The following is a 22,968-nucleotide window of genomic DNA, read 5'->3' on the forward strand; positions in this document are numbered from 1 at the left end:
AATGTTTGTATTCATTTAAGGTTTTCAGAGACAATTTTCTGATTCAAATCAATTCAATATTGTTTCTAAATCCTGAACCTAGTGAGAAAGAGCTTTTCTTTTCCAAGAATAATACTGTTTGCTCAGGTTTTTAAAATGTCACATAGAACAGTGAATGAACTATGCTAGTTCAAGGCTCAAAATTAAATACAAAGTCTAATAATAGTTTGTGGATGTATTCTGCTAAACCCTGAGTAGCCTATCTACTAAAAATATCATGGTAAGTAATGGTAAATATAAACTATGGACACAAACGACAAAAGTTTTTTCTTTTTCTTTTTCTTTTTAAAAGACTAAAGGGCAACCGTGGAAATCAAGTCCCAATGTGGGGAAAACTTGTTTATTAAAAAAAAAGCATTTTCCTTTTTTATTTTGGGAGTTATTAGCTAATGGATTTAGGTGATTAAGAAAGCAGGCAAGAAAAAAAGCAGGCAATTTATATCTACAAAGGAATTTAAATACAGAATCGAGGCTCATTTATATGAGGGGAAGGGAAGAGGTGAGAATTTAATCTTTATGAAGACAAGGGGCTAGATTGTTTCTTTATTTTTTGTTTACCCAGAGAGAGGATAAGAGTTACAACTTAAAATCCCTCCTTTGCCTTACTAGAAATATTTATGTATTTACTGATGAAATTCTCAGTAGGTAAAACTCATAACCAAAATGTGGGAATGATGGAGGATGTCTTATCTGGAATAGGCCCTTAACATTTCTAACTCATAATTTTAATTGGCATACCGCTATATTCAAATTCTGTAATAGAGTTCTCTTAACAGGGCTAAATAACATTACCTTAGAATAATACAATTTTTCTCAAATTCTGAAACATTCTATACATGTTGAGTACAATGAACTCTTCCATTACTTAGGAACATACTGAGGGGGGAAAATCATTGTAACAATATGAATGGTTGCCCCAAATAGCCCTTGTGCTTTTGGAAAATGGAGTTTGAACAAGGCGTAAGCCAATCAGCAGGGAACAGAACTACCTGGGGCATAAATTCAAAGCTTTAGATATAGTCAAAAGAAGATCGAGTAGAACAGCCTTGTCATTTATTTATTTTTTATATCACTCAATTAATACATCCATATGCAGAAATAGAAAAAAATGGAAATTTAGAACCTAAAAATCTTCAGTTTGAATTTTGTTAAAATTAGATCAAATTATGTTATCCAAATTAAATAACTATTTCAATCTGAAAAATAATTAAAACTTTGATGACAATATGGAAAACATGTCAGAATAAGTTTTCATATACTAAATCTGTGCCAATAATAATACCTTATAACTTCATAGGGAGTCACATCTCACAAAAGGACTTTCATTTCTAAAAATGTGAAAAAGGCAGAAAATATATAATCATCATTTTAAAGATTCTCAGAAAGGCTAGGAGATTTTCCCAGATTGTACAACATTTGTAAATTGAGCAGCTAGGTTTAGAATTTATGTCTTTTGATACCCTGCCCAGTGTGTTTTCTACAAAATCAAAACATTTCAGTAGGGAATTAACAAACTATATACAGAAAACTTTCAATAAATGGATTTCTATAAATGGATACTTCTGTGTTATTTTGTTTGTCCATTCTGGAAATATTTACTTCAATTTTTTTTCTTTTAACAATTAACTTTCAGCATAAAGCTAATGTAGATGAAAAAAATCGTCCCACCTTTCAGAGATAGTCTGTTTCCAAAATGAACATCATAAAATTTTTAAAAACATTTACACAAATCTCTCAGTCAATTTATTTACCAACTCCTCTTTCTTAGATACTTTTTTGTTCTAGTATAAAGGCCAATAGTACACATGCTATATGAATTGGTAGTAGTATAATCTAAGACAGAAAATAGCATTACTGTGAAAGTTATTCATTTGTTTCAATACTAAAGTAATTACTGTAGCAAAGACTTGCTCATTTATCATTTCCTGTTGTCTCTGCTATTTTTTCAAGTTGTCTTTTTAAACAAATATCCTCATTGTCCTTGTTACAAAACCAATAACTTTATTTTACTAGCTACGACAGCAAACTGATGCGGCAAGGTTTATTCCCCATTCTAAGGAGCGTCTCTGCCTGGGAGATTCTAAACAGTATTGCCCATTAGTGTCCTTTCCTGAGGAGTGTGGCACAGTCTAGTCGACCACTAAGTTACCTTTAAGAGACATCTTCAGTTTTCCTTTCCGTTTCAATTATGAAGTTTTTCATGAATACCCGAGACCTAACGTCCTCTCAAGCATTTTGTTCCATGAACAGCAGGTTTTAGTCTTAAGAACTGCTGTTGGATACTTTAGTAGAATTTAGCCAGTTGATTTTACATATATTCCTGTGAACCAAGGTTTACAAATATTTATTCTGTGAAAGTGCCTGATAATAAAAAGAGGCTTTGAAATAGTTACTTTTGGCTTCTCAAAGAATATCATTAAAGATCTTTCAAACAGGTCAGCAATTTGGTCAAAATTTGTAAGGAACAGTGAATGTGAACTAAAAGGTGACGGAGTTTTGAACAGAAGCAAAGCAGGGACCCAGGTTATCAGGATACTAGTTAGGAATAGTGAATAAGATAAGAGGTCCAATTATGACTGAAACTTTCCTCAATTACTTATGATAACTAAGAATATAACGTTCTTTTTAGATACATGAATTTTTATTATTCTGATAAGGCTTTTCAGAAACCGATATTCCCTCTTATTTATGAAACCCTGAAGCACATTTCTACTAATGGGACCACTGTCATTTTAGAAAAAGAATGGGTGTGTTTGAAGCAGTGAGATAAAATGTTTGGACTAAGCCAATGATCCTCGTTCTGGGGTTGTATCTCCTTTTGGGGCACAGGAGAATTGAAAAATGCTCAGGAAGCTCAGCTCTGGACTTCATAGTGTCACTTAATTTCTAGAACCCATGTCATATGTGCTCGACCATAATTTCTAACACTATAAAGCAGGGTTTTCAAACCTTGGCACTATTGGCATTTTGGCTAGAAAACTCTTTGCTGTGGAGCCCTGTCCTGTGCATCGAGGGATGGTTAGTGGCTTCCCTGGCCTCCACCCACTGGATGGAAGCAGTACCCCCTCTCTCCCAGACAATCAAAAATGTCTCTAGACACTGTCATATGTCACCCTATCTGGGAACCTCTATCATAAGGTAATGGTCAACAACTTGCCCTCAAGTTCATGATTTCTGAACTAAAGCTGTATACTTGGCTATAGAATCCTAAACCCAGAAAAAAATATGCAATATTATTACCAAATTTTACTCATGGGAAAACTGAGGTTCTGAGAGGCTAAATACCTATTTAAGTTTCAAGTTAGCTTGAAGTTCGCTTGCACTAGAGATGAGACTAAGCCAAAAGTTTCTGCATTCCTATTCCAGCCTCTTTCTTCTACAAAATGCTATTTGTAAGTCATGTGCTCTGAAATTCAAAGGAATTAAGAAATAAATATGACCACTCATGCTATTGGATAATAATTTTTTGGAGAATTCAGAACAACAGATAACAAACATAGTTTCTCGTTGAGTTTGGAATAAACTAAGTAATCTTATTCCGGTGGTATTATTTTCCTGATGATGATGATGACCATTATTACAATGAAGATGACAATGGTTTTCTTAGGGTAACATTACAATTAGCTCTGTTTCCTAAACATATACCAATTCAAGGCCAAAGTGAACAGCTAAGAAACATGCTAAATTGCAGAAAGCAGCCAGCTAGAAAGTTGGAATATAGGCCTGATAATGTACTGCGATAACTGAGAGTTAATGGCTGCTTATTGTTGTTGATGGGGTGTAATGATTAATATTGATTATTGTACTTAGAGAAGACAATGTGGCCACTTTACTAAAACTACCACATAGATAATCTTCCCTGGCCTGTTAGCTCTTTCTCATGCTTCCACCACTAGATTTCATTAAAAATCAGAAACCAGAACAAAGGTATTTGTGCCAACTGTGGGGAAGGATGAGTAGCTAGGGATGTGGGGACAGGCGTGGGATTTGCTCAGAGATTACTTCAAACAACTGGAAACCTCCAGCTTCCCTGGGGCGCTTTAAATAACAGAAAAATAAATAGGAAGAAAAACCAGTGGTGCAAGATTTGTAAAATAATTGTGACAGTACATGAACAGTCAATCGGCAAAAGTGAATTTGGATGTGTATTGCCTGACAAAACACTAATTGCTTGTTGGTTTAAACTCTGTAGACTAGTAACATGCTCTTTCTGGAATACTTAATTTCTGGAGGACAAATGGGGCTTGTTTATAAGCTTCATTTTCTGAGTGATTTTTAAACATTTATTTAAAATTTTTTTTTTAGTTAGACATTTATTTCCATTATCAAATGAAAATTTTAATGAAATACTCTTGGGAGGAGTTTTCTGCTGTATGACACACACAGCTTTGAATCTTAGAAAATGTAAAAGAAAGCGAAGAAACAGTGGATTTTTTTTTTAGTAGCTTGGAATATATATTACAGGAATTATTATGTAACACTATCAAACACTGCTAATTCATTCACAACTCTGCAGAACTCTCCATCTCATTCTGTGTGGGATAATTAATAAATTCATTTTATTTATTTTTTGAAATCAAACATTAACATTGTCACCATAAAGGACATTTGTTAGCATAGATGCTAAGAATTATCTTAGTAAATACCAAAAATATCAAACTTGCTTTTTAAGATTTATTCATTCTTCTTTGTTATTGGTCAGATGTCTTTGGATGATATATTAAAGAATGGCCTTCAAAGTTAACTTTGTGTAAAAACTTTTGTAGTTTTCACAGTGAAGAAGGACCTACCAGTCCAGTATGGCCAATGCTGACATTCTGTACTAATGTTGTCATTTCTAGGGTTATTGAGTGAGATCCCAGAGGAATTCAGAAATAAGAACAAGATTGCTGTATACTTTTCAAGAGCACCAGAATGCCTTAATGTCATGAAATGCTTCTGGGACAACAGGTCTAACTTTACCCTGATTAAACTTATTATATCTAGGAAAAGAAGGAGATTGGACAAGCATTAGCTAGAAATGGACATGGAAACTCAGACAAAGGAGAATAACACAGGGCAGTAGTGTTAGGTAAGCTCCGAGGGTGTCCTGGCTAAAGGTACTTGTCCCGATTTGAGGGTAGGGATATCTTTATTGTGTAGTCATTTGCATCTTAGCTTGATACCTTAAACATCTGAAAAATATATCATCTATTCATGCTCACTCATTATGACTGGACTTCTCAGAGAAGTCAACTCTAAGAAGAGAACTCATTGGTCATGGGACCCAAGTCCTCCAGGTAATGCTTTCTCATTACAAATCAATACACAGACACTGAATTTGGTTAATTTGAGTTCACTGCTGAACAACAGCTTACTCTTGGTGTGTTGAAAATTTAGATTTCTAAGTCTACAAGTCCAAGAGTTTTTATAATGAATTTAGTCAATATCCAATTCCTGCCCTGTCCTGTCCCAGTTGTCCATCTCCACTGAATCACCATGTCCATGATGTGCTGCCATCATTGGTTCTCTACCCTACACTAAGCCTATCTTTCTGCCCCCAATTTCTAGCCACTTTCCAAAGCTCACCAGGAACTGTGCTCCATAATCAGCAAACTCCCTTCTATCTTCAGAAGCTTTGCTGAAATTCTCATTTCTCTTCTTGCATCCTGAAGTACTAGCTTTCTCCTAGAACACCACATCCCTTTAGCCTTCTCACAACATGGCCATATTCTCTACCCTCTTCTGTATCTCAGGACTCAGAGGTGGAGGAGGGTGCTGACCTTCTGGGTCCTTTTTACTATTACTGGACCGCCTCTTCCCTTAAGCCTTATCACTGATTTCCATACATTGTTATGCCTGGAGTTTGGCTCACAAGTTAGATTTCTCTTGATTGCATTTGAACTCAAATTAAAAGTCTAAGCGATTTCCAAAGAACAACCAGGGGGAACAAGCTCTGACCCATGAAACAAGTAACAGTGTTTAGAAACACAATTTTTCCGAGAGATTTTTAGTTTCACAGATATTTCAAAATATTTTTAGTTGATTATATTTGCACACAGTCCCAAATCATCAAGATGTGAGAACTGAATTTTTAATGTGCTTGATAATGTGGGTTCATAGATGTGAAGCATATCAGACTCATTAACAAAAGCAGCAATCAAAGTGCTCTGGATATTTCAATTTTTTGAAACTGCTTGAATTCTATTTATTAGTGTTATGGAAAACAGCGTGTCTTGAGATAACGTAGAACATTTAAGACATATCCTACTCTTCTTCCAGTTTTTCATGTCCTGGCCATACTTATACCAGCTTTCCTAGGAATGGAAATAACATGCTTGAGGTAAAAAGGTAAGTTAAGGTGGAGAGTATGTCACCTTAACTAGTGATATCTAGATGTTTGAGTTCAACCAGCTTTTCCTCTTTGCCTCCTGTGCAAAACAAGACAACAAAAAGTGATCATCAAGGAAAAACAACTCTTTCGCTTGATGATCAAGTTTTGTTGTAAGCATTTATTTTTGACCTTGATGCTTTGGCTTTTCCAGGTGCGTGTGTGTGTGTGTGTGTGTGTATGCTAACTGATGATATATAAACATGAACTTTTCTGAGTGGAAATAACGTTTTTCATAACAGACATAAATTCTTATATACCACATTCCTGTTATTTTTGCTTGATACCTTCCCATCACTATGATCACCCATTACACAGGTTTCTTTTAAATAATGAATATGTAGGTCTTTCATACAAATATCCTGGGATATAAATGACTAATTTTAAAGATCAAATAGAAAAGAAACATATGTGATGTCATGATCTTGCAGTTCTGCCAAATCTTATGTCCTCTTACTAAATTTCTATTTGAAACTCATGTTTTAATAATCTGGTGGTCATGTTATTTTAAAGTAATCAAACTATACTGTACATAAAATTACGTTGACTGGAGGAAAACTGAAAAGTCAGCCATGTGAAAATTTAGACCCATCAGTGTGCTGAAGACTTGTAAATGGTAGGTGCTCAATGAATATTTCTTTATAGATGAATCAAAAAGTCAACCAGAATATCTTGCAACAAGTTGTTACATGTCTTAAGTATGAAAGAAATAAACCTTTTGTAATTGTATGAGTTCATAAATGAAAATATTTGTACAAAAACTCTGAATATATATCATATGGACAGACCATAGCCCATAAAAAAGGTGTTATATTTCCCATAAGTAAATTTGCAATTGTCAGACCAAAAGGAAAATAATAACAGCTGGCTTACTAGTTTCTTGCTAATATCATCTATAATGTCTTTTAATTGAAACTTTAGCCCTAAGGAAATAGGCTTATTATGTCCATTAAACAGATGAAGAAACTGAGGCTCAGAAAGGTCAATTAATTGGCTCAACATTAAATAACCAAAGTGTGGCCAGTGTTTAAACTCAGTGCTGTCTGATTTTTAGTGGCCTTGACCACTAAACTGTCTGCCACACCTTTATGGAGGAGAAAGGTAGATGAGTACACCTCAAGGTGAACAATTTGTTTCAGGAAGGGTCATTTCAAATAGGAAAAAGTGCACATAAATGATGCAGGATGCATTTATGAACTGGGGCATAAACACAAAGTTTTCCAGAGCCTACCAGGGCCCAAGGCAACTCTTCAGTAGAAAACCTTCATCTGTATTGCAAAGACTATTTCTGTGTTTATCTATAACCATGAACATAGCATAATATTACAGATGACTGGCTACATGATTTTATGGGGAAAACAATGAAAGCACAGAAGTTCAAGAGAGCAGGAAAAATTGTGAGTTAGAGTTCATAGAAAGCTTTATGAATTTTGCAGCACTCTAATGTAAATCCCAGAGGGGAAAATACTTGAATTGAGACACTTTCCCTCAGAAATCTTGAGAAAATCTTGACATCTTAATTCATTTCCTGAGCTTAAATATTCTAGGCTAGTCTGGTGGCACTGTAATAGCCTGGGCAAACATTTTTATTTATTTCACTGTTGATACCAATATTGGTGCTACAAGCTGCTGCCTGAATTTGCTGCTATTTGTTTCTTTCCTCCAGATCAGATTATTGGCCTAGACACAACATGCTTTCCGGTGAAGTGCTCCTTGTGTTCATGAGCAAATGGAAAAAGCTTCCATCTTAAATGCAGAATTTTTTCCACATGACTGAATTAATTCATGTTATAAATATGATATGTAACCACTTGATAGTTATGTCAATATATATATAGTGGAAGAGCAATCAAGACAAATAGTAGATGAATCAAGCAAGTGCTATATTTGCATGGGTGGGTGGTCAATGTGCCAAAATACTGTGTCCAGTTCTGGGTCAGCCACTTAGCTTTTCAGAGCTGCAATTTTACTCCCCCTAGTATTTGTAATCCTGATTTATTGGATTGACATGAGAGCAAATAAGGTAATGTGAATGGATCTTTGTAAACCTAGAAAGTATCACACACATATTTTCTATTAATGTAGGATTACTTGGTAGCAAACACATCTCATTGGTTTCTCTTGTCTATGTGGGGAAATAGAAAACAGAGCAGTAAAACTTAAGAATCAAACAAGATAGTGCTTATATGATGCTTGTGAGATATAGACAAATCAAAGAGAGGAGTAACTCTTTGGAGCATTTCACAGCAATGTAGATGTCATGGTGAAACATTTTTGAGTCTGGAACTCTCAAGGGGTTAACCTTGAAGGTTCAGAGTGGGTCCCAAAGTCTTTGAGAATGTTAGGTAGTGACACTTCTCCCCTGGTCCCATACCATTCACACTTTGCTGGATTCTGGAATTAGAGATGATGGTTTGAACCTTAGCTCTATCACATACTCCCTTTTTAGTTAATCTTCCTGAACCTCCATTTCTCACCTGTCAAATGCATATAATATCTCCCTCACATTTCTGTCATCAAGTCTGAAGGAGACAATAACGTGAAAGGCCTTTGTAAATTGCAAAGGCTTCCACAGAGAACAAGTTATTATGACAATTCACTTGGACTAGATACCCTTTCAAGATGTCAGTTTCCTCTTAGTGTGAACAAATGAGTCGATGGAATAACAGGATGTATGGAATTTGGTTTAAACGTATATTTCTGGTTTCTTTCTTTCACTTTTTAGACCTGAGCTTAATATATCTAAATTATTGCTTAAAGATAAGGAAGAAGTTTCTAAAGAGAAAATTTCCCCCCAAATTAAGCCTCCCTCAATGTTACAAGAAATGGTGAATGGCCACAGTGTAATGCACAATTAGAAGACACAGACTCCATACATGCCTGTACCTAGACACAGAGCTGGGGAACCCTGGCTCCCTCCCAAGGCTGTGGAGATGACTCAGGACTAACTTATCTCATTAACTGCTAATAAAAGCAGGGGAAATTTCTTTTCCCCATGTACATACTATAATTTAACATATTCCTTATTTTTATTCAGACTTTCTGACTGTTCTGCTAATCCAGTTCCTGTTAAACCTGTAGATACCTGAGGAAGATAAGCTGAACACACTCCGCCTCATAACCATTTCCCTTGGTACTCTGTGTTATTTTTTTCCAACTTGGAAATATACATAAATATAACTCATTATTTAATCTGCCACAGAAAGACTATCATTGACCTACACATATTTTAATGCAATGCTCTAGAATCTTATAAAAAATTGTTATAAAAAATCCCCAGCCATGTGAAAAGCCTTGGCATATTTTATAAAAATCACTATTGATGATATTATCCATTCTATGTTTTCCAGCGATAAGAAGATCTATGCCAAATACTTCTTTTGAGAACTTAGCATTAGAGAAATTATGTGTTTGGTTTCTGAACTAATTATTTATTCTTTTTTTTTATCAGGCGATGGAAACCTAAATTCCATCTTGGCAGAGCCCTAGAATGATGTGTTCACCTTTGTAAAGCCCAGTGGAGTGCATATAGCAGGGACTCTAAATATTTGCCGAATGAATTGATTCAATCATATTTTCTCTTTTTACATTGGTTGCAAGGAAGCTTAGGGCTAAATGCAGTAGCTATAATAGTCTGTGTTGCTGACATATTTATTTCCCTCTACAGCTCTGCCTTATGTTTTCACTTTCTCTTTAAACGATCTCATGGAATATATTTTAATTATAAGCCACTACAAATCCTTTTGGAAACTGGTGCAAAATGTCATAAAAGAAAATTCATTTTATTTTCTAGATGATAAAAGACAAAGTTGTTTAAGTTCATGGTTTGTTTTGCTTTTCGTGTGTGTGTTTATGTGTATCTGTATATTTTTTACACCTAACAATTTATAAAATTAAGTACATTTTTCACTGGGAAAATATGCAGCTATTTTTCCTGAAGCATGATCAGACTTTTAGACAGAAAAGCAATACAATCAGAAAATACACATACTAGATAAAGAAAAACAAAATGGTTGAATTTCATTTTTTCATTCCAAGACACGAGGGGAAATTTTTTAAAAAAAGAAAATGTTGCAGATTTCAAGAGGTGTAAAACATTTGCTATTTATAAAATATGCTATTTATAAAAACTTCCAGAAGGAAAGTTTAATATTAGCATTTTGAAACAATGGAAATCCCTGAAAGCTCCAGCTCTGTGGTTTTATACAATTTTCCTCTCTGAGCCTTTCTGCAAGTAAAGAGAAAAACCTCAATCTAAGCCCAAGTCTTAGACTGATGAAGGGAGAATGACATTAAGTAGCTTGTTTAGCTTATCAGACAGAGATCCGGTTACTCTGCCTTGAAACAGAGATCCAAAGCTCTTGATTCAGGACTTGGGTCTCCTTACAGGAGAGAAGGCAAAATAGAGACCCAAGTCAAGCACAACCAGAAAGGAATGCTGGCTGGGATGATCTGGCAAATGCTTTGGTTTCCTAGAGTCCGTTTCAGGTGTATCTTGCAATTCATAGCTCTGCACAAGTTTGGTCACCCTATAGCCCACCTCCCCTCAGTCTTATTGGAGGCATGGCTCTCTTTATATTTGTTTTTTTGTGAATCGCCCCTTGCTCGTCCTTACAGCAGTCTCTATTTTATAAATGATATTAAATATGAGACATGGCATATTTATTTTCAGATTTCGGCTCTCTTTAAATTATTTTCCATTTTTGTAATCAGTAACGTGTGGTTTTTGTACTAACAGCGTTAAGGTAGGCTCAAATGGGAAAATGGGGGTGTTGCTAATGGTTTTTAACCTCTCATATTAACAACATCTAAGAAAAAAACGAGAGTGTGTTAAGATCGGTACTTCCCTCCAGTGGGAGCATCTATCCATGTTTGTCTAACAAGGGAAGTGACTGCGACATTAAATGAGCTTGTGAGCAGATAGCAAACTTCTAGGAATGTGAGTCACACAGTTCCTGCTTTCCCCTCCTTGGGGAGTTTTGAAAATGTGAAATAGAAATTAAGAGGAGAGTGACATACTGAGTCTCCATTTGGTTCCTTTTATTTTTCCAAAGTTTGTATCCCAAAATTTATGAAAATGCAAATACCACCAAAAGCCCGGAAATGTTGAAGGATGTGGCTATTATTTAAATATTGTCTAACAAGGGGTATACATCGTATTTTAATAAGATTACCAATGAAGATAAAGACATCTAAATTAACTTCCATGGGAGTTTTAAAGTATGTAATCAATGCTTAATTAGAAATTGTAAGCTTCAATTGATATTATCTTTGTTCCTGTCTTAAATTTGGATTTCAAAAAAAAAGTATGTATAAACTTTACTTTTATCTTAAAAGTTTTTCTATGGAATTTACTAGATAAATCTGATGTCAAACTAGCACACCTTGGACAACACTAAGGGTCTGAACGGTTTTCATTTGCACGGATTTAAAAACACATTTCTTTCCTTCTCATATTCAATAAAGGGATAACATAGGAAATAATGCCAACTAAAAATATTGACATTGAAGGTCAGAAATTATCTGTTTGAAACCAAATTCAAATACGAATTTTTTTGGAACAAAAATTCAACTCCCAAACTCTGAAAATGGGCAATCTGTACATAGGTAATATGAATGATAATGACAGAGTGATAAACTCCAATATGATATGTAATGTACAATTTTATAAACTTACATATATTTGCATACTGATGCTAGTAAACTTGAAAAGCTCTTTGTTTCAGGGAGAAGCTTGATTTTCCTATGAGTTCAATGATGACTGTTTCAATAGAGAAGTTATTCATATAATGTTACATTTTTGAAGATTTTTTTCCCAAGTGAATTAGTTTGCAAAACAAGTATAAGGGTATTTTAAGTTACCCTTTATATGAAAGTAAAATCCTTATGAAATCTTCGAATACTTTAGGCTACAGTAAAATTAAATATACCAGGTAGTGGCTTATAATACCTTCAAGATATAGCTACTGTTTATAACAAAATATAGAATTTAAATTTAATTTCATTTAACATTTAAAATGTATATTATTAGCTTCAGACCTTGACTTTTCATTTTCTTTTATCACCTTTAATACTTTCCTGTGGATCAGCATATTCCAAAGTGCATTCTTGGGAATACCAGTACTGCAAAAGTGCCGCAAAAGCATGTGTTATTTATCAGATAATTGATAAAAGCTACATATTATAAGGAATTATTCATTATTATTTTAGGTGTGATAATAATGTAATTTTATTTAAAAAGGATTGATCTTTTAGAGTTGCCAGTTAAAGTATTTATGAATAAAATGATACAATTTCTGGGATTTCTTTCCACGTATTTTGAAAATGCTGAAAGAGGATGCAGTTGGAGATGGGGTTAGGCTAGCCATGGATTGATGTTACTGCATTTGAGTGATGAATACATGTGGTTCATTATACTACCCAGCCTACATTTGTGTGTATTTTGTATATATTAGAACAAAAATTTAAAAAAATAAATAAAAGATGCATATCTCGTAAAAATTCTACAGTACACACAAGAGCTGTGAGATGTTCTGGGTAAGAAAGCCATTTGTTTATCTGGGCTTCTCCCAAACTTATTGACCATGGACTGTTCTTTTCAAGGAATACCTGCTAATATCTCTCCTGGACATTCGGGAATAGCTTTGCAATAGTAGAACTAATGTTTTTCCATGTATTATTGTCCATGATAATTCCAGGCTTCTAGCACATGAAAAGTTTTATTTACATGTTGAAAATCATTAAGATAAAAATGAAAAATTAAAAAAAAATTTTTGTTATTTCCAAATTCTGAGAGGTGTGGTGTATCCATAGTACAACATCCAATTAACTTTTTTCAATTTCATTGAGATTAATTTTGTATATAAATATTATGTCAGAAATACTGTTAAAACACAATTTCAGAAAAAAATGAATGATAATACATATTTTGAAAGATAAGAAGCATTTTTTGATTGACTGTTGAGCATAAATCTAGTTATAACTGTCTAATAGTTAAGTGAAAAGCTCTTTAAAAAACAAAACTCTACATATATTATCAAAATCAATAATTTTACTTTTATATTTTTAATCCTTTTAAAAAATTACCAATTTGTTAAAAACCTATTTGCATACCCATAAACTATTTCTCACCCTACAAGAGTTATATTAGATAGAAACAGTTCTCGAAATAATATTCTATAATTGCTAAATAAAATTTACATTCTTATATAAATGCTTGATAATTCTGCATAAGTCAAAAGCTACATTGTACTTTTAAAATAAATTATTATTTTTAAAATAAGTTACACTTACCTTTTTAACTTTGCATTTAAAGAGAGATAGCCTCTATTATTTATAGCTGTCCTTTCTAGCTATTTTAGAGACTAGCAAACTTTTTTATTGTTGACTTTAATGAAAATTCAAACAAGAATGTTTGCATTCATCACAATATACTGCCAAAAACTGCATTAATTTCCACTCATGTCCATTAATTTGATAAATGTTTTGTCATTTGTATCATTTGCACTGTCAAAACAAGTTAGTTATATCTCACTGACATTTTTGACAATTCCTTTAACTCTGGCAAAAAAAAAAAAAAGATTTTATTTGCTTCAACAAAAATTCACTATTGCCTACTGAAAGTTTGAACCAAGCAAGAGAAGATTAGCACATGTAAGAAGTCTTACAAGATTCAACTTAGGATCAATGGTAAAAAAAAAAAAAGACTCCCCCAGGACTGACTATTTTATAGAAGTGCTCATATTCTGTAGTAGAAAATATTATATGTACCTGCATAATCTGTTCTTGCATAATGCCCATCTTCAGATTTAGTAGTTGCAGTTGTGTTATCTGTGTTAAAAAAAAATTAACAATTAAGATTGATTAATTGCATCCTAAACATCTAATGTCAAATTTATATTATTCTACCAATAGTACCTTCACTGCGATTAAGGAAATTTTACAACTATTGTTCTAAGCTACCTTTACGCAAAGACAGATTTATATCAGTTTGCTTGAGAGCATATAATAGTACAATATCAGCTTTCTAGAGTTTGGGGCAAAGAGAAGGTTCACAATTATAACTGAGATAAGGTGGAAAAAGGAATAACAAGTCAAAAACCAAGAAAATGTTTGTTTCTGAATAAGAAACGAAATAGAACATTCTCATACATCCTGCTTTAAAAATGTTCTTGAAATATTTCTATTGGTTGAAAACATAAAAATGGTGTCATTTGTTTTTAATTTCAAGGTTTTCTAATAAATCCTCAGCTTCTTTGCTAAAGATGATTTTGACTTTTTTTTTTCCCTGTGCAAAGAGAATGTCTGCTGAATATTGGCTTCTGTGTTTACAGCATTGTGAAGATACAGTCGCATTGTAGAGAAAAAGATTCGGACTGCGGCTGATAGGCTCTCAAACTCCTATAATCACCATAAATGCTCCAGTAGGCTCTACTATCCATTATAAATCAGACCTGTCTTCTGGAAAGGAAATAGCTTGCCTAATAAGGAGTTATCTTTACTTTTCATTTCTACACTAAGACTAAAAACATTCTTTGAAATGAATTTTGGTACGAACATTACCTTGACATCGACCCAACGACATGACTTCAATTTTCTCCTGTTTCTGACATGATGCTTCTTTGATTTGACATGCATTATCATAAGATTTCCCATCAGAAGCACAGAGGGGATTGAAGTTGGTTTGAGAACAGTCGATGTTGCACACACACCTAAAGGAAGAGAGAAATAAAAACGGGTAAAGGGGTTTAATTGTATGGTGATGGTTAGTAAGTAGACTTAGGATGGTGATCGCTTTGAAGTGCATACAAATATCGAATTATAACATCATGTCCCTGAAATTTATATCATGTTATATACCAATTTACTTCAATCAAAAAAAATAACATCAATAGTGTTGCTATCACATTATACATAAAGCAGAAAGTGGAAGAATTGCTAGGTTGGCAACATACAAGTCGGCAAATTGAATTGTATCCTTCCAGGGAAATTCCTTCATTTTTCTACTTGAGATGAAAAGAAGCATAGAACTACTTGAAAATAATTCAAAACATTGATAAATGGATAAAAAAATAAAACGGGAAAATTCAGAAAATAATCATCAGTAAATCTCTGCCATTGGAACTTTTAAAACATGTACATAAACTTCCATGCTGATAGCAGCAGAATTTGAATAGGGCTGAGGTAGCCATGAAAGTCGGCTGTACAATTTCCTCAAATGAGATCTTACTGTGTTAATTCTATTCTCAGGATATTCTAATGGTGAGAGCATGAGGAAAATGATTCAGAGGACATTTGCAAGAAAGAGCAAGGAGATTATTTGCAGTGCAATCAAGAGTTATATTTCTTCAGCTACATGAGGATGCATATGACATGTGCTAGCAGGAATCTTTGGTGGTCCTTAACATTTGGGGGGGGTACAAAACCCTTTGAGAATCAAATGAAAGGTATGGCTTTCTCTTCAGAAATACTCATGCACGAAACAACTTTTTTGCATAAAATTCCAGAGTGTGGGTCCCTTGATGCCTGTCTCATTGACCCCTTTCCCAGATACACACTATTTTTTTTTCTAATTCTAGTTTTAAGTAATAAATACAAGTTGATTACCACTCATGATTTTAATATTTTTCTATAGTATACATAAAAAATTGCAAATTAATGAGAATTAGGTTGCCTGAATTAGAAGAATTAGACATTGTAAGCAAACTTTATATGACTTTTCTTATGTTCTTATAATTCTCTGTACTTTACAATCTACTTTGTTACTCAGAATATTTTTCATATGTGTGTAAATATGTTATTGCCTTAGAATATAAACTCATATTTTAAATTTCTATTAATATTTACATTTTTTTCTAAATAGATTATATGCTTCCCAAAGTGGTGAAGCACTCATTTTACTTCTGTAGACCTTACTTAGAGCTGGGCATATAATATAATGATTATAATAACAACTAGCTTACTACATGCTGGGTTCTTAACATGCATTGCTTTATTTAATCTTTACCACAGCCATTTTCTAAACCAATGATAGCACAATTACAAGGTCAGAGACCTAGTAAATTGTGGAACAAGGACCACCTACGGATGTGTTAAAGTAACATATAACCCCTTTCCTCTCACCATAGGCTGTGTATTAGAATTTCCTGGAAAACTTTTAAATATACTGATTTATAAGTAGGTTTCTGGGACCCAGTAACTCTGGGGGCAGAGCCTAGGATTCTGCCTTCTTAGGCAGTCAGCCTGGCATCAGATTCACTTCCTGGGAATCACTGCTTGATCCATTTGTTGATTAAGTGAGAGAAGCCTTGTCTACACACCAGTGCTTCTCAGAGTGTAGTCCTTAAACCATCTGTATCAGAATTAGCTAGATCTCTGTTAAAAGTGCTGGCAGAAATTGTACCAATGCACTTATTTATTTATTTATTTATTTATTTATTTATTTGGTAAGATAATTGCTTTAGGAACACTTGGTTATTTTTAATTTCACATATTTAGGAACAAATAGCTGGGACAGATGGTAACCACCTCCAAATGCTTAAGTCATTGAGGAGTGGTGTTCCTACCTCGGCCATGATGCTTCTACTGAGATCACAACATTGCTACCTGGCCTGATTCTTGGCATCTGAAAGATCTGAGATTGAGAGCTGCCTACATGTTCAAGAGCTTTTGGTCCTTTTCACTGTGCATTTGGGGAAGTGACTTTGTAGATCAGCCTTGTTCTCCTTAACCATTTGTAGTAAATAAAGAGGTGAGGAGATTGACATTGTGTGTTTTTTAAAAGTTGGTTCCATTTACCTTAAAGCCAGTTTACTGTTGTTGTGTTGGACTCTGGGGACTATCTCCTTGAAAGACACTAACATAATTATCTGTTACTAACAGCAGAACAGAGAGAAAGTCATGTTTTCTCATCTATCTAAAGAGTAAATTATATAGGATACAAGGGCTCTGCAGGTATCTTCAAATTATTTTTAGTATCTGAGTTTATTAAACTTCATTTATTAGAAAATCATGGATTCCAGGACCAGAGTCTGAAACTTAATTGGTAGTAGCTAAGTTATCTTTGTATTCCCTGCACCACCCAATACTTTGCATACACTCATTATTCAGTAACTGCATGTAGTAGATAAATAAATGAAATGAATAAATATAGTGACATGATCCCATATTCTTAAAAAAGGATGAAATTAATATAAATTATCCTTACTATATTGCCATAAAAACAGACACAGGATAGCTAAATAATTTTCTTGGCAGATATTAAATGTTCTTACTGAGATCAAATAATGACAATAATACTACTAGCTTTTTTTTTTTTTTAAAGATTTTATTTATTTATTTGACAGAGATAGAGACAGCCAGCGAGAGAGGGAACACAAGCAGGGGGAGTGGGAGATGAAGAAGCAGGCCCACAGCGGAGGAGCCTGATGTGGGGCTCGATCCCACAATGCTGGGATCACACCCTGAGCCGAAGGCAGACACTTAACTGCTGTGCCACCCAGGTGCCCTTAGCTTTCTTAATGATAGTGTTACATGCTTTATATGCCATTACTCCTTTCATCCTTCTATCTTTATGAGGTAGCTACTATTACTATCTCTATCTTACAGATGAGAAAATTGAAGCTCGGAGAAGTCACATAGCTTGTACAGGGAAGCTAATTTCCAATATAGGCAGTTTGATGCCAGAACCTACACCGTTCTACGTACTGTTCAGTACAATGAAAAATAAGGCAAACCCAAATTCCTACTATTAACTAATTAAAAGAATACTTTGAATGAATAGGACTTGAAAAAAGAAGACTATGTCTACTCTTGGAGTATTTAACATGATTTTATGACTAAGTCACAATGTCTTAGTCTCTGTCTTCCCAAACAAGTGATCCAGACTTTTTAGTATCATAGGGATGTATCAGTGACTATTCATTTGAAGGCATTCTGAACTAATACCCAGTTATTAGAATGAATAACAAATTGATATGAATTAAATTAATCTGACTACTTAAGAGATCAATAAACTATTTTATCCTTAACAAAATTCTATATAAAGTTGTTTCTACTTTGTATAAAAACACACATTTAGACAGACACACACACATACACACAAACACTCCTGACTCTAAGTTTTAGCACCAAATCTTTTCCAAGTTTCTCCTTCAAAGCTTTATGAGACCCTGGAATTTTTGAAAGTTCAGATTCATGGGGCAGAGAGATTTTGCATGTTGATATGATTATATGAATTTGTGTGTGTGTGTGTGTGGAGAATGGGCTCTGTGGTGGCATTTACTTCATTTTTCATGTGCCTATTTATTAGTATATACCTTCACTTTACAACCTTCTTAAAGGCAATATGTCTTTGCTGTCTTTGAATTTCTGGAGCCTACCTAGTAAAGGGCATCATAGAAAGTCATCAATAAATGATTGTTGAATGAATTACTGAGAGAATGGCAGGATGGACTTGGATGAAGTTAAAGAGATAGTTATTGTGTAAACATTAACACATAGAAGAGAGAACCAGTGGTAGGTTCATATAAACTCTCACCTAACTCTGTGCAGCTTGGCACTTGAAGAAGGCCACCTGCCTCCTTTAATTTGTGTCCCATAGACAAAGGAGACAGACCACTAGCCCTTAGCGGCCTCAATGTCACCAGAATACAGTTGTGAAAAGGACATGTTTCACCATGCAAGTCACTACTTATATTTTGTGGTATTTGGGTGCAGTTTTTAAGAGCCAATATAATTTAAACATGGTAGTGACTTGTCAGTTTATTGATGTTTCAAACCATTGAAAAATACAAGGCTCCAATAAAAAGGTGACAGAATTATCATAGAGTGTAATGGTGAAATTCCAGGTCCTTCTGTGCTTTAGCAGTTTATGTAAATTAATCCAGGGTTTTTCTTTTTACAGAAATGAAAGGCAGATATTTTTAAAAACAGAAACTATCCCTTCTTCACTGCTTTTGGCAAATAATTGCATTATTATTCATTCTGAGAGGAGTAACTAGTTAATTACAGCATGTCACAAGTATTTTATGTGAGCCAAGGATTTGTAAGGCTGAGGACTGCACGGATGCCTTTAAGGGGTTTTTTTTGTGTGTGTGTGTTTTCTTTCCTTTTCTTCTTTTTTCCAACCTATTTGAGTCTTTTGACATTTTGACACTGCGATTACATAGATCTCTTTTCTTCTAGGCTACAAAGAAAAAGAATCAGCCCTACTTGAAAATAATAATTTTAGGGGTCTGTATGTGGAAATACTACCCTCTGAAATCCTTCAAAGAAAATTAACATTGACTGAAAACCTTAGTTCTCTGAATTGTAAGAAAGAAGAGAAGCATCCAATAATTTAGAAAGACCACTTGATGGAGTAAAGAACTGAAATTACAGGAAGTAAAAGGTGGTGTCTATGATGGCCCACATGCATTTATAACTATCTCATGAATATTTCTGGGGGCTTGACATTAGTTCAGTTCCCTGCCTCTCTTGAGATGTGTCCTCCAAGAAGATCTGCAATGAGTTAAGGAAACCTTTCCCTTACATTTAGGAATGTCTCATTGTCCTCCAGGGTGTATGGATGCAAAAGCTGCCAGGTAGCAAATTACTTATTCATGTGTCTGGTTGGTGGCTGTCCTCGACTTCCACTAGATTTCGTTTCATCTATTAAACATGCCTGTCACTTGTTCCTCTCTCAAGGTCCTTGACTTGCCCATTCCAAATATTGTCCATACAACATCCCTAATCAGTTTTAAAGTACCCAATTGTACCGCAGCGAGGATGGCTTTCTGGGTTGTTTTGAACCTTGACTGGTTTGTTTCCCTTGAGCCCTGTTGTCTCTGGGGCTATTATGCAGACCCTTTCCGGACCGGCCGGAAAATGAGGTCAGAGCCACTGCCTTTGCTCTCCATCAGAACTGTAATGGGTGAGCTGCATTACACTAATAACAGCGAAAACAGTGTGTAGTTTTCATTCAAGACTCTTGTGATACTTTAAGCCCATTTACTCATTAACTCTCATGTAACTCCTTTTGATGGAACTTGATTATAATTTTTTATCTGTAAAGAAACTACAATTCAGAAATGACTGGGTTGTGAGGGAAAAAAATGAAATAAGAGATGTAAAAATCCACTGAAAACAAAAAGCCTCTATACAGAGTATGGAAAAGCATTGACTGGGAGGTAATACTAGTAAGTCTACTAGATTGTTACTCAGGCGATATATGTGAGCTTGTTCGGTTTTTTGTTTTTGTTTTTCAATTTTGGAAGAGCAATTCTGTTAGCTTTGGAATGTAGAAGGAAGGAATAATGCCCTTCTTCAGACATATTACCAAGGACTACAATGAGGTTTTCCAAGGGGGACCAAGGTTATCTTGTATACGGAGAAGGCTTAGTTGTCATTAATATCTATCTCTTTATAAGGAGGTAAATATAGAAGCTGGTCTATTAGATGGAACGCCTTGGGAATATTGAGAAAAAGCCTAGGGCAACAAATAGCTGGTCGATGGGTATCTGAATGAAGAAAAACTAAGCTGAGAGACCCTTCCCTGGGGTGGTGTCAGAACCTTCAAAAACAGAATCACCTATTGAACAAGTGGAGAAATTCTTGGGTAAAAGACTGATGGCCATGTATCAAAATGATGTCTAATACAATAAAGGTAGATGGGGAATGTGACTAGAGACTGGAATTTGGTATCAGATAGACCAGTGTTTAATTGAGGCTTGATCATTACTAGCTGTATGGCATTGAACGAGTTACTTCTCTGAGCCTGCGAAAATGGAGATTTAAGATTGTAGGGATTAAATGGAATAATGCACATAAATTACTTTATAAAGTTTCTGAGAAGTTGTAATTACCCAATAAATATTGGTCATCATTAACTTTTGGCTTAGCGGTTTCTAATCTTGGATGCAAAGAAAAATCTTCTGTGGAATAGTTCAACCTTGGGCAGCAACCCAGAGATTTCCACTTAGGAGGTCTCGTGTGAGGCTGCAGTAACGAACTGGAATTGTCAAAACTGCTGCAGGGGATTCTGATGTGCAGATGTGGTGAGCTGCAATTACAGAAAATACTCTTTCTCACCCTTTAAGTCTAAGAGATTTTCTAATTTAGTGTATGTAACATTCATGTGAGAAATTCTGATGCACTGGGTCTGCGGTAGGACTCAATCAGCACTTTCAGCAAGTTCCTTAGCTCTTTCTAAGGCAGATAGCTTGCATAGCTTATTGGAAAACCCCAACTATTTTGGCTCCAAACACCCTTTTCCCTCTCCCCTTCATTCCATCAGAAGGAACTTAATATTCTTGTTTAGTGTACATGATTCAGTGGCATGTATTAAAAGGTTTTCCTCCACATGCTACACATGGTACATGTGTGGTGTCAGGTGACAGGGACAGGTGGATAAATGCACTGATACTAAAACATCACTGGTGGAGCAGTCAGCAGAAGTGATTCACCAAGTAAAACCAAGGGAGAGTGGTGGGAAAGGACGTGAAGCAGATCTGTGATGGAGCAAATGAAGTGCGGAAATGTGCAGGGACAGACCCTGCCAGGGAGCTGGGGAGCTGCGAATAGATCAGTCTGATTGGAATGAACTCTTCTCAACCAAAGTGGCAGGATATAGCACTCTGGACGGATTGTAAAGGGGCTCAATTCCATCTAAGGAGTAGTCTTTATCCTCTACACAATGAAGAGTCCGGAAAGCTTTTAGAGCACAGGGTGATGAGCAGGTCAACACCATGGAAGGGCTGTTTCAGGGAGATTACACTTGCAGGGGAGTGCAGGCAGAGGGACTAATCACCAGCCTATTGCTGCAAACTTGGGGGCTAGCAAGGAAAACCCAGGGCAGCGGTGTTCATTCCAATGAAGAAAAGAAGAATCGATGGCGCCTAGTGGCTCCATACTTAAGGTGTATTATAGTGAGGTACTAAGGCACAAATGTCACCACCATGCCCTTCCTGCTCTACCCTTTCCTGCTTTTTTCCTGATTTGTGTTGTGTTCCAAAGAGGAAATTGATGAGAGGAGCAGCCAGGCAGCTGTGTGTGGGACTCAGGAAGACACAATTTCCTGGTAGGGAGAGTTTTCTTTCTTTGCTGTTGGGACAGGGGCAAACAGAGTTCCATCATGATAGCCATTATCATGTAAGCATCCTTACCTGCAATTTAAGCAGAATGATTCTTTGTGTTAACGTGTACCCTGCCTGATTCCAGGACTGATTAAAGACAACTGCAACAGAACTGGCAGCAGGTGTCTATTAACGCCTGCTGCCTTAGGGAGCAAACAAGGCTCCCTCCAAGGCAGCAAGTGGCCCCACGCCCCTCTTCCATGGAAACAATACAGCTGAAGCAGGCTTTGACTGGAGCTCCATTTTCATGTATCATGCTTGCATTTTTCTCAGGATTATTTTTTCCTTTTTGAAGCAGCTGCATTTACATCTTAAAATAATCAAAGTAAACAATTCTTCTTACTCATATACATTTTTAAAAGTATCTTGAAGCAAAAATCCCTCATTAGCATTATGTGTACGCTCTTGCTCATTAAGCTGGAAAACATATTCAATAACCAAGGGTGA

General features: G+C 35.1%; 1 protein-coding gene across 1 annotated transcript in view; it reads right to left on the minus strand.

The window, feature by feature from the left end:
• The window catches only part of TMEFF2 (transmembrane protein with EGF like and two follistatin like domains 2), a 223,050-nt gene that overhangs the window by 30,524 nt on the left and 169,558 nt on the right, over positions 1-22,968 (minus strand). Inside the window, exons 6-7 of the mRNA XM_002917998.4 lie at positions 14,972-15,120; positions 14,180-14,239 (exon numbers count right to left, since the gene is read on the minus strand). Coding sequence (XP_002918044.1) covers positions 14,180-14,239; positions 14,972-15,120 — 209 coding nt within the window. The remainder of the gene's footprint in view (positions 1-14,179; positions 14,240-14,971; positions 15,121-22,968) is intronic.

Source organism: Ailuropoda melanoleuca, chromosome 2 (assembly GCF_002007445.2).
Source record: "Ailuropoda melanoleuca isolate Jingjing chromosome 2, ASM200744v2, whole genome shotgun sequence".
Lineage (NCBI taxonomy): Eukaryota > Metazoa > Chordata > Mammalia > Carnivora > Ursidae > Ailuropoda > Ailuropoda melanoleuca.